The sequence below is a fragment of the Balaenoptera ricei genome, chromosome 20, assembly GCF_028023285.1.
Source record: "Balaenoptera ricei isolate mBalRic1 chromosome 20, mBalRic1.hap2, whole genome shotgun sequence".
NCBI classification, from domain to species: Eukaryota; Metazoa; Chordata; class Mammalia; order Artiodactyla; family Balaenopteridae; genus Balaenoptera; species Balaenoptera ricei.
The window spans coordinates 61,765,090-61,777,950 of NC_082658.1; the positions used below are offsets into that span (position 1 = coordinate 61,765,090).

Consider the following 12,861-nt stretch of genomic DNA (forward strand, 5'->3'; position numbering starts at 1 on the left):
TCTGTAAATTGCATTTTTTTTCTTTTTTCTTTTTTTTTCAGAATAATGAGAAACAAATGCGACAGCTCTCTGTGATCCCACCTATGATGTTTGATGCAGAACAGAGAAGGGTCAAGTTCATTAATATGAATGGGCTTATGGAGGACCCTATGAAGGTTTATAAAGATAGGCAGTTCATGAATGTTTGGACTGACCATGAGAAGGAGATCTTTAAGGACAAGTAATTTAAATTTTAAATTACTCTCTAATAGAAGCTTACATAAGTTAGTGAAAAGTATTGGCATTTACTTGTAAATTGAACTGTTTCCCCCAAAACTTGACCCCATTTTGGCATTTGAGTGGGTACTGTGGAAGTCAGAAAGGACAGATTTGATATGACCTTCCTGTAAGTTTATGGGTGGGAATGCAGGTACCAGGTAAGAACAGGGTTGTGGAGTCATTTTAAGAGTGGTACCCAAACCTGGGCGGTGTCCGATTCACCCGGGGGTGCATTTTAAAGTTACAGATTTCTGTGCTCTACTGTATTCCAATCCAGTCAGTTCCTGGCGGACGGTGCCCAGGAATCTGTGCCCTTTAAGAGGACATTAGCATTTAGGAGTCGCTAGAAATTAGTCTGCATTATATTTCTATTCCCAAGGGCTTTCCCCCCTCTTTTTAAGTTGTTAAAATGTTTGTGTGTTTTTTTTCTTTTACTCAGGTTTATCCAGCATCCAAAAAACTTTGGACTGATTGCATCTTACTTGGAAAGGAAGGTAAGAAATGGTTTGCATTGAGAATGTCTGTAGGTTTGTGATGGTTGCTGCTTTGAAGCTTTTGTGCCTAGTGCACAGAAGTAGTTAAATAGAATTTTTGCAAAGGGCTTGATACAGAAAAGATTCTCATGTGAATAGTATAGTGATATTTACAATTATATGATGACCAATTCTAAGCACAGAGCACAGACTAATTTTCATGGTTAATCAAAAATGACCTGATATTATATTTCCCTAAAAACACATAGGTTACAATGTTTTTTGAACCTCATTAAACTTCTAATTAAAATTTCAGAGTTCTGATTTTCCCTGAAATTTTTTCACAGTGGATTGGATGTTGGGTATGTGAGCAAAGTGAGACATTTTGAATATTTACGTATATAGAGGAAGAAAGAGACTTTAGCTACTCAGAAAGAAGAAAGTGCTTGAATGTTTCTGATAGTTCCTGGTATCTTTTACATAATTTGTATTAAGACAGCTGTAATTGTCCATCAAGATAGTAGACACTATATATATGTATTTTTACAGCCTAGATATGCCTTAAAAAGCTAGCCATTTGTGGTTTTCCTCATTTTATACTTTGAGAACACTAGAGATTTTCCTTGAAAGTGTTACTTGATATTTTTAAAAAATTTTATTTCATTGGATCCTCAAAAATAATTTTTTTTTTGTAGAGTGTTCCTGATTGTGTTTTATATTACTACTTAACCAAGAAAAATGAGAATTATAAAGCCCTAGTAAGAAGGAACTATGGAAAACGCAGAGGAAGAAACCAGGTATGTTTCATTATTGTATTAAACAATTTCAGGGTTGGTGGAAATATGAAGATGAAAAATTTTGTAACAGGAACCTTGTATGTAATAAAGTGTACTTTAGGAATTGACGTTTCTATTAAATTAATTAGAATGTTATGAGCATGTTTTGATTATTTTGAATATATATTTAATGTGTTATATTTTCTACTTTGAATGCATTTTAAGTTTCTAGTATAACAAAATTAATGAGAAGTTTTATATTTTCATGCTGTCGAAATTGTGCATGTCAGAGTTAACAATAATAATGTAATTAAATATGAGAACCGTGACACCCTATTTATATACCACCTTTACCAGTCCTTTTGTCTGTGGAGGGGACAGGTAGAGTAAGGGAGAGAAGAGAAGTACAGCATGGTGACCAGAGTACAGGGTTGTTTACTGAAATACCTGGGACCTGATTGTGTTTCAGGTTAACTTTTATTTCTGGGGTTAAAGCACTTGACCTCAAAAGACTGTTTTTAATGCAGTGCAGTATGTGTTTTCACAGTCGCAGTTCAGTACTTTAGAAACTCTTTTCCTTCAAGTAGCTGATCAGCCACCGTCACAGCTCCCATCTGTTCTTCCTGTGCGCCCCACACCCTGAGACCGCTTGCAGGACGCGTGGCACGTGTGGGCGTGGACAGCTGCTGCCATCTTCAAGCATTCCTAACGCTCTTCTGGTTCCCTCACACAGTCCCCCGCCTTCCCTTCCCTGGTCACCCGGGTCGCCAGATACAGGTTCTCTCATGATGTGTGGTCATTGTTCCTCCAAAACAATGCCACCTGACAAGATGTGATGGCACACTCATCAGAAGCAGTATTTCTTGGTCAAAAAAAGTATAGAGTGTTTCATGAGTCACCTGTGTAAAACGCTGCTAGAGGTCAAGTGAGCTGCGGTGGGTGGGTGAGGGGCCAGGACTAAGACCGTAGTGAGCGAGGGGCACGGGGTGCGGGGCGACACGCTGCAGAGCACAGGCGTCCCCTTGTTTGTAGGGTTCGCTTCGAGAGGGTGCCGAGGAACGGTGGCGGGGCTGCTGGGAATCGGAAGGGAGGGAGGGGCCTGCTGGTGCAGCAGCCAGTGTTGCAGAGACAGAGCAGTGGCTGCAGAGCTCCAGGAAGGGCTAACCAACTGACTGAATGGCAGGTTGGACGTCGGTGGTGATGTGGGAAACTCTGTGGCGCCAGAGGAGCCAGGGCATCTCCCCACTTCCCACAGACAGAGTGGAGTCAGGGTCCACTAGCCAGAGATGGTAGAGCCCACCAGCATCTTAAACAAGTTTCAACTACTAATTTTTTTTTTTTAATTGATTCTTCCAATCCAAGAACATGCTATATCTCTCCATCTGTTGGTATCATCTTTAATTTCTTTTATCAGTGTCTTACAGTTTTCTGCATACAGGTCTTTTGTCTCCTTAGGTAGGTTTATCCCTAGGTATTTTATTCTTTTTGTTGCAGTGGTAAATGGGAGTGTTTCCTTAATTCCTCTTTCAGATTTTTCATCATTAGTGTATAGGAATGCAAGAGATTTCTGTGCATTAATTCTGTATCCTGCAACTTTACCAAATTCATTGATTAGCTCTAGTAGTTTTCTGGTGGCATCTTTAGGATTCTCTATGTATAGTATCATGTCACCTGCAAACAGTGACAGTTTTACTTCTTCTTTTCCAATTTGTATTCCTTTTATTTCTTTTTCTTCTCTGATTACCATGGCTAGGACTTCCAAAACTATGTTGAATGATAGTGGTGAGAGTGGACATCCTTGTCTTGTTCCTGATCTTAGAGGAAATGCTTTCAGTTTTTCACCATTGAGAATGATGTTTGCTGTAGGTTTGTCGTATATGGCCTTTATTATGTTGAGGTAGGTTCCCTCTATGCCCACTTTCTGGAGAGTTTTTACCATAAATGGGTGTTGAATTTTGTCAAAAGCTTTTTCTGCATCTATTGAGATGATCATATGGTTTTTATTCTTCAATTTGTTAATATGGTATATCACATTGATTGATTTGTGTATATTGAAGAATCCTTGCATCCCTGGGATAAATCCCACTTGATCATGGTGTATGATCCTTTTAATGTGTTGTTGGATTCTGTTTGCTAGTATTTTGTTGAGGATTTTTGCATCTGTATTCATCAGTGATATTGGTCTGTAATTTTCTGTTTTTGTAGTGTCTTTGTCTGGTTTTGGTATCAGGGTGATGGTGGCCTCATAGAATGAGTTTGGGAGTGTTCCTTCCTCTGTAATTTTTTGGAAGAGTTTGAGAAGGATGGGTGTTAGCTCTTCTCTAAATGTTTGTTAGAATTCACCTGTGAAGCCATCTGGTCCTGGACTTTTGTTTGTTGGAAGATTTTTAATCACAGTTTCAATTTCCTTACTTGTGATTGGTCTGTTCATATTTTCTATTTCTTCCTGGTTCAGTCTTGGAAGGTTATATCTTTCTAAGAATTTGTCCATTTCTTCCAGGATGTCCATTTTATTGGCATAGAGTTGCTTGTAGTAGTCTCTTAGGATGCTTTGTGTTTCTGCGGTGTCTGTTGTAACTTCTCCTTTTTCATTTCTAACTTTATTGATTTGAGTCCTCTCCCTCTTTTTCTTGATGAATCTGGCTAATGGTTTATCAATTTTGTTTATCTTCTCAAAGAACCAGCTTTTAGTTTTATTGATCTTTGCTGTTGTTTTCTTTGTTTCTATTTCATTTATTTCTGCTCTCATCTTTATGATTTCTTTCCTTTTCCTAACTTTGGGTTTTGTTTGTTCTTTCTCTAGTTCTTTTAGGTGTAAGGTTAGATTGTTTATTTGAGATTTTTCTTGTTTCTTGAGGTAGGCTTGTATTGCTATAAACTTCCCTCTTAGAACTGCTTTTGCTGCCTCCCATAGGTTTTGGATCGTCGTGTTTTCATTGTCATTTGTCTCTAGGTATTTTTTGATTTCCTCTTTGATTTCTTCAGTGATCTCTTGGTTATTTAGTAACGTATTGTTTAGCCTCCATGTATTTGTGTTTTTTACGTTTTTTTCCCTGTAATTGATTTCTAATCTCATAGTGTTGTGGTCAGAAAAGATGCTTGATATGATTTCAGTTTTCTTAAATTTACTGAGGCTTGATTTGTGAGCCAAGATGTGATCTATCCTGGAGAATGTTCCGTGCGCACTTGAGAAGAAAGTGTAATCTGCTGTCTTTGGATGGAATGTCCTATAAATATCAATTAAATCTGTCTGGTCTATTGTGTCATTTAAAGCTTGTGTTTCCTTTTCTGTCTGGATGATCTGTCCATTGGTGTAAGTGAGGTGTTAAAGTCCCCCACTATTATAGTGTTACTGTCAATTTCCTCTTTTATATCTGTTAGCAGTTGCCTTATGTATTGAGGTGCTCCTATGTTGGGTGCATATATATTTATAATTGTTATATCTCCTCTTGGATTGATCCCTTGATCATTATGTAGTGTCCTTCCTTGTCTCTTGTAACATTCTTTATTTTAAAGTCTATTTTATCTGATATGAGTATTGCTACTCCAGCTTTCTTTTATGGAATATCTTTTTCTGTCCCCTCACTGTCAGTCTGAATGTGTCCCTAGATCTGAAGTGAGTCTCTTGTAGACAGCATATATATGGGTCTTGTTTTTGTATGCATTCAGCAAGACTGTATCTTTTGTTTGGAGCATTTAATACATTCACGTTTAAGGTAGTTATCGATATGTATGTTTCTATTACCATTTTATTAATTGTTATGAGCTGTTTTTGTAGGTCCTTTTCTTCTCTTGTGTTTCCCACTTAGAGAAGTTCCTTTAGCATTTGTTGTAGAGCTGGTTTGGTGGTACTGAATTCTCTTAGCTTTTGCTTGTCTGTAAAACTTTTGATTTCTCCGTCGAATCTGGACGAGATCCTTGCTGGGTAGAGTAATCTTGGTTATAGGTTCTTCCCTTTCATCATTTTAAATATATCGTGCCACCCCCTTCTGGTTTGTAGAGTTTCTGCTGAGAAATCAGCTGTTAACTTTATGGGAGTTCCCTTGTATGTTATTTGTCGTTCTTCCCTTGTTGCTTTCAATAATTTTTCTTTGTCTTTAATTTTAGTCAGTTTGATTACTATGTGTCTCGGCGTGTTTCTCCTTGGATTTATTCTGTATGGGACTCTCTGCGCTTCCTGTACTTGGGTGGCTATTTCCTTTCCCATGTTAGAGAAGTTTTCGACTATAATCTCTTCAAATATTTTCTCGGGTCCTTTCCCTCTCTCTTCTCCTTCTGGGACCCTTATAATGTGAATGTTGTTGCGTTTAATGTCGTCCCAAAGGTCTCTTAGGCTGTCTTCATTTCTTTTCATTCTTTTTTCTTTATTCTGTTCCACGGCAGTGAATTCCACCATTCTGTCTTCCAGGTCACTTATCCGTTCTTCTGCCTCAGTCATTCTGCTATTGATTCCTTCTAGTGTAGTTTTCATTTCAGTTATTGTATTGTTCATGTCTGTTTGTTTGTTCTTTAATTCTTCTAGGTGTTTGTTCTTTAATTCTTCTAGGTCTTTGTTAAACATTTCTTCCATCTTCTCGATCTTTGCCTCCATTCTTTTTCTGAGGTCCTGAATCATCTTCACTATCATTATTCTGAATTCTTTTTGTGGAAGGTTGCCTATCCCCACTTCATTTAGTTGTTTTTCTGGGGTTTTATCTTGTTCCTTCATCTGGTACATAGCCCTCTGCCTTTTCATCTTGTCTGTCTTTCTGTGAATGTGGTTTTTGTTCCACAGGCTGCAGGATTGTAGTTTTTCTTGCTTCTGCTGTCTGTCCTCTCAGCTACTAATTTTTAACAATAGCTTTATTCCTAATTACAAACTAGTATTTATAACATTTATTTTTAGAAATTATATGTATTACTGTTTAATTTTTTCAATTCCAGGTAAAGTCAGGGGATAATTTGATTTATATTATACCTCACCTTTGGCGGGTTAGCAGTCTGTTGCTTGTGATGACAGAGCAGGAAGTTTTGTGCGACAGGGAGTGTCTCTCTTACTCTGAAACATCGGCTTTCTATCCTAAAGTTATCTGGGACAGCATTTCACTCCTTGCTGGGACGTACATGTCCCTGTGCAGTTCGAGCCATGGTGGTGTTTTCTTCTGCACCACTTGTCCTCTGTGCTAGCACCCTTCCCGCATCTCAGGACGCATGTGCAGAGCCAAGGTGGTCCAAGTGTACCCTCACCTGGACCTGAACCTTGGAATGCTTGCCCCTGGCTAGGCTCAGTTTTCGTTTTGGGTAGGCTTTCTGACAGTCTAGTCCTGCCACCCTGAAGATTTTCCCTCTACTTCTATATTTCTCTGGTTGATTCATTGGGAACTTGGGAGGGGAGGGAGTTAAATGATGGACTTAAACTACTATCTCAGACCAAAAGAATCTTACCTCTGTTTCTTAGCTGCTTATGTCAAAATACATGGACAGTTTTTCAGAGGTAGGTAGTGTTGGGTCATGTTTGCTCTCTCCTGTGGAACCGAATGGTGGGCTCTGATACCAGAAGAGAGGGGAGGCCATTAGACTTTTCAGCAGAAGAGTCACCTCAGGTTTCATTTGTGACAGGAGCCTTCTGGCTGCTCTGTTGAGACTCTCATGTAGGGGAGGCCAGTTAGGGGTTATTTTAGTAATTTCAGTGGCTTGGACCAGGCTCTCGTGGGAGCTGGCGAGAACTGGTCAGGTTCTGGGTATGTTTTTGGAGGTAAGGCCAGTGGGTTTTGCTGATGCAGTGATTGTGGGGATGCAAGGACAGTTAGCAGAGATAGGCTGTCTTAGCTGCTGGAGTTGCCGTTGACTGTGACGGGCATGGTGGAAGGAGGAGCAGATTTGGGGGGATAATAAGCACGTACTAGATTTTAAATACCTGTTAGACTTTGTCCACATGGAGATGTAGAGTGGGCGGTTAGATACAGAAGTCTGCAATTTAGGAAGAAGATCTCTGTCGGAAATAGAGAATTTTCTATATAGAAAAATGTTCAGAAAGACTTCTTTTTTTTGCCATGCCACGTGGCTTGTGGGATCTTAGTTCCCTGACCAAGGATCGAACCCAGGCCCCCAGCAGTGGAGGCTCGGAGTCCTAACCACTGGACTGCCAGGGAATTCCCCCAGAAGACTTTTTTAAAAAAAAGAATCTAGTTACAAGTTAAAAATTTTTAAATGGGTATTTTTACCCTGGCAGGTATAGAGATGTGACTAATTTGAAAATCACTCTACTGCTCTATTATGCAGTCAAGTTTGAATGAGTAGGAATTACCTCAGGTCATCCCGAGCGATTAGAGATTTATTCCGGATTTATTCCTCTGATGTGTGCACTCCATCCTTTCAGGCTTTGATTGCTTCTCCCCTCCCCCAGTCCCAACTGCTTACCTGTAGGAAGTAATTTTTATTCAGCACATGAATATGCAGTGTGCTGTTGGCTGAGAGATTCCACATCTGTGAGGTGTGATTTTTAACATTGCTATTGCCATAGGGGGACCTTGCATATTATTTACATAGAAAATGAGTTTTAATCTTAGAATCATCGGGAAATGAGAGATAATCATACTTTTGTTACAGTTGTGTTCAGAGGTTATTGTTGGCAAAAGTTTTAACTCTTCTCTCAGAAATCCTGTTAGCTACTGCCCAAACCATTGTTACAGTCCAGCATATTGGCGTCCCATGACGAGAATGCGTGTGGTTCTTTATCAATTTTAGTTGAAGCAGTGAATGCTTATCAAAAATTATAAACCAAAAGCCCCTCTTCGGCTTTACTGTTTGGGATCTAGAATTGTAAATACCATGCCAAGTAGTAACTTGATTCTGTGTGCAACATTTTTGTTAGAAGTGAGAATTCATCTCACTTTCCAGCATAAACTCCCATGTAATAAGTCTGTCACTGTGCAGATGGGATTCCTGTGGCACCTGCTCGTGACCTGCAGTAAAGCAAGTCATTGTTTAGAAACCACATTTTTCATTTACAGATCTTCGAGGGCTCTTACAAGAATTTGTACTCTCCCTTCATGCCGACAACATCTTCCCCTTTAACTGTGCCAGCGTGTTTTTATTCCCCAGAGGTGTTCAGAAAGCATATACTTATGTAAATGTAGTAATTGTTGAAGTTGGAGGAGTTTTTGACTAAACCATTAGCTATACACTAGTTAGAAAGGGTGATTTAGACAATTAAAGAATTGGGTATAATGGAAGGAGCTTTAGATCCCCAAATGCTCTGCTTCTTTGTGTCTGTGACACTCTAGATGTGTCCCTTGGTGACATCTGTGAGCACTGGTTCTTACCTTGCAGGGTTTATAGGAGACTAGTTGTGTGTGCAGTACCCAGAGTGTAGGGACCGCCCAGTAAGTAAAGGGCAGCAGCTACCGCTTTTGTTGCCTTCAACCAAACGTGCTTCTTGGTGATCGACAGCTTTCACTCTTCAGGAAAGTAGTCTCCAATTCAATTGCTTTAAAGGCATTAGTTATAGATTGGCATAAGATATTTTCTGTTTACTGCCTGAAGTACTTTAAAAAAACCTCAGTGGCTGAAGTACTTCATTTTTTCTGTTTCTTGTACATTGTTATTTAACTAGCTCCTTGTTCTTAAGTTTGGTCATTTCACTTCTTGGCAACTTCATTGTCTGCTGAGTGGGAATTCCTTTATTTATTTGTTTTCTAAAGACCTGAGCATTTTAACAAATATATATGAGTGTTAGACACCCAGTCAGACGTAGTAGTAATAAATCTCAGCATAAGCTAGCATTTGATCTTTTCTTTTTTCTTTTTTTTTTAAATATATTTCTTTTTAAAATTTATTTATTTATTTATTTTTGGCTGCGTTGGGTCTTTGTTGCTGCATGTGGGCTTTCCCTAGTTGTGGTGAGCAGGGGCTACTCTTCGTTGCGGTGTGTGGGCTTCTCATTGCGGTGGCTTCTCTTGTTGTGGAGCATGGGCTCTAGGCGCGTGGGCTTTAGTAGTTGTGATGCATGGGCTCAGTAGTTGTGGCTCGCGGGCTCTAGAGCGCAGGCTCAGTAGTTGTGGCACACGGGCTTAGTTGCTCCGCAGCATGTGGGATCTTCCCGGACCAGGGCTTGAACCTGTGTCCCCTGCGTTGGCAGGCGGATTCTTAACCACTGTGCCACCAGGGAAGCCCTAGCATTTGATCTTGCTATAGAGGACCCTGCTGAAATTGACCCTATTCTTCATTTATCTTCATGAAATACATGTAACTTTCACTTTTTTTCATTGGAATTTTTATTTTGTTTTATAATGTGCTCTGCCATTCAGAGTGAATAGCTTATTGTTTGGCAGGAATGTTTCATGTTGGGAGAACCTCCCTAACAGAATGAGACTTTTTTTTAATTGACTGTCAAGCGTTGGGCTTAAGGAGGGAGGAACCCGGACAAGAAGCTCATGGGAGCGCCTGTGTCTCTAGGGTCCTTTGAAGAGTCTCCTTTTGAAACCATGGACTTCCGCTCCAGCCAGCCCGCTGGAAAGGGTTGAGGTGTGTGGCCTGTAACCTCCGTCCTAGACCATGGGGGCTGGCACTTTTCTTTACAGATCTGCCTGAAACAGAAGCAGTACCAGCCACTTCTTGTGAAAACCAGAGTTTGTTCCTTCCTTTCTTAGTGTCCGTGGCCATCCTTGCTGCGGGTGTTGATGCTTGTCTCCCGGGTTAAGTGCTGTCCGCAGTCTCGGGCCTCCGTCACATCCCTCTGCACTTGCTGCTGCTCAGTGTGGGGCTCTGCTCTGGAGGTGCACACGCTCCTGCAGACTGTGTGGCAGCCCCATCAGTTTCTTTGGCTCATTTGCACACACTCTGTAGGACTGGGGGCTGCGCTTCTGGAGGGATCCTGCCCTCTTCTGCCCTTTGACTGGTCGAAACAGGTGCTGCCCTTGCTCTCAGCCACCAGCACTGCAGGAGGGGGCCAGTCAGCTGTGGGACGGTTTCAGGCAGCAGGGCACATGGGGGATTGCTTGCTTACTTCAAAACCCGGGTCAGCATTAGAAGCAGAAGAGTATTCGGGGAATACAGTTATATGTGTTGTTCAAGTCTAAGGGACAGTAGACCTCTTTCCTTATCTTCAGCTGAGTTGACACCTCCCCATCACTTCTTAGGGCTATAAACCGTTTTCTGGGTTACGCAGCCCACTTGCTAGGCAGGGGGCAGAGTTTGTTGTTGGTATGTCATTTTGTTGGTTCAGAATGACAGATGAATGCTACGTTTGTGGGGGGCAGGGTGAGGTTATTAGCATTTCAGACAGATCTTGGGATCACTGTGATGTGCTAGGAAGTTGGATGAATAAAACATTCCCAGCTGGAAAGTATCTATTAAAATCTTCCTGATTTCTTAGTTTTCTCTAGCAATAATACATACTCAGGAGAAAAGGAAACTGGCAGTTAGCCAGGGTGAGAACCTGGGAAGGTCAGGTAAGGTAAGTGAGGGAATCATGGTATGGAAACGATTTAGCTGGGGTCAGAGTGGAAGAGTGGATGCCGTTCTTGGTGGGCTGTGAAAATTTCCTAGCGTCAAGGGATTGTAGATGGTGATGAGGACAAAAAGCAGGACTGGACCGGCGACAGTGGAGATGTGGGCTGAGAGGGATGTGAGTGGCGGTGGTTGCAGGTCACACTGTCGGATTATAGGGTCGGGGCGGGGCAGTGCCCACTGAGGATGGCGGTGGTGACTCCCTGTGGGAGACTGAATGGCAGTGACCTGAAAGTATTTCACACGTAGGATATCGTGTTGATAGAAAAGGCATTGACAGGCATCTTGAAATCTGAAGAATAGCGACATGGCATAATGAGCCATGTGATAAAATCATCTCTGTGCTCCTGGGAGTCTTTGAGAGTCAATCTGTAACACCAAAAGAGGAAAAAAGGTGTCATAGGTAGATTTTCTGAAACTTGTAAAAGGAGGTTTTTAAATACCGCAGTTGAGCAGTGTTCTGGAAGTGGCAGTCGGGAGCAGGAAGGGTTTAGATTCTTCCTTCTTCCTCCGTGTGTAGAAGGAGGCCTCTCCAGAAGGGGTCCCCCTTCTGGAGAGGACCCCTTCTGGAGAGGCCAGCTGTCTTAAGGAAGAAGCTAGATTGTAGTTCTGGGGAGGTGGTAAAAGACTGTGAGATGCTATCGAAAGTTGAGGAAGATTTTACTCTATTCTGAGCAAAGGCATGAAAATGCTGGGTGTGCTGAGGGCAGCCCGGGCGCAGACCGTGTGGGCAAAGGTACACCTGGGCTGGTCGGCCGCATGCTGCGGGGGAGCTGGAGTACGGTCCTATTCGGTTAGGCTGTTTGATTTCGTAATTAAAACACCACAATTTCATTTCACTTTTCTCAGGTTTAGCAAATGAGACATCAGAGTTAAAAGGGTCCATAATCTTATTCTCTTCCAGTCTTTGTTTATATACATATTTACGATTACAGAGTTGTAATTACAGTTTAGGCATTTGAGTGTTTTACTTTTTAGTTTATTATATCCATAATATTTTCGTGAATCGCTTCAGTCTTGATAATGGCCATGGCTGTCTACTCTTCCAGTAAATGAATGTTTCCCCAAAAGAGTAAAAGCATAAAGAGGTTTCTTGTAGTATTATCCATAATGATGAAAAATTTGGGAACATATTAAGGATCTAATACCGGGAGGATGGTTTGACAAATTACCGAATTTCAAGTAGAATTGAAATGTGTAAGTGACAGATTAGATGTGGGAATTACAAAAAGAGAGTACCAACCTCAGCTTTCTAAGTGGAATCTTAACATTGTCACCTGTCTGATGGATCCAGACACTATGAACATTTGTGTGTGTGACCTTTTAAGCAATACATATAGACTACATTAAAGAGCATTAGACTCATTTTTAATACATGACCCCTAGTTACATTGTAGATGGTGAATAAGTTAATCATAAATTTGTTGCATAGATATGTATTATTCATCATTATGATTTGAGGAGCTGTTTGTTTTACTTTCCAATTTTACAAATGATGGTTCATTCTAGCAGCAAATTGCCCGACCCTCACAAGAAGAAAAAGTAGAAGAAAAAGAAGAAGATAAAGCAGAAAAAACAGAAAAAAAAGAGGAGGAAAAGAAAGATGAAGAAGAAAAAGATGAAAAGGAGGACTCTAAGTGAGTTAAACAGTTAAATGTTGTAGTTATTTTTAAATAATGAGATTGAATCTATTGAAGGTATAAAATTTTAGATAAAAGAATCAATGGGATGTGTGCTTTGATCACCTAATAGTTATTTGACATAATTAAGGAGTGGAATATTCCAGTAAGTATAACTTTTGGCTTGATGGACTTATTTGCCAGACATGACATACTCTGTTTCAGAAGGGATGAGCTACAATAATA

The 12,861-nt window shown here is 40.6% G+C and overlaps 1 protein-coding gene across 4 annotated transcripts in view; it reads left to right on the plus strand.

Moving 5' to 3' along the window:
* Window positions 1-12,861, plus strand: part of NCOR1 (nuclear receptor corepressor 1) — a 145,767-nt gene that overhangs the window by 67,857 nt on the left and 65,049 nt on the right. For 3 of the 4 annotated variants that reach the window (XM_059908100.1, XM_059908098.1, XM_059908099.1), the window contains exons 12-15: window positions 42-220; window positions 698-752; window positions 1,427-1,528; window positions 12,509-12,633. In XM_059908100.1, the coding sequence (XP_059764083.1) occupies window positions 42-220; window positions 698-752; window positions 1,427-1,528; window positions 12,509-12,633 (461 nt within the window). Of the gene's footprint in view, window positions 1-41; window positions 221-697; window positions 753-1,426; window positions 1,529-12,505; window positions 12,634-12,861 lie in introns of all 4 variants that reach the window. The other variant, XM_059908097.1, reaches the window with a different exon arrangement.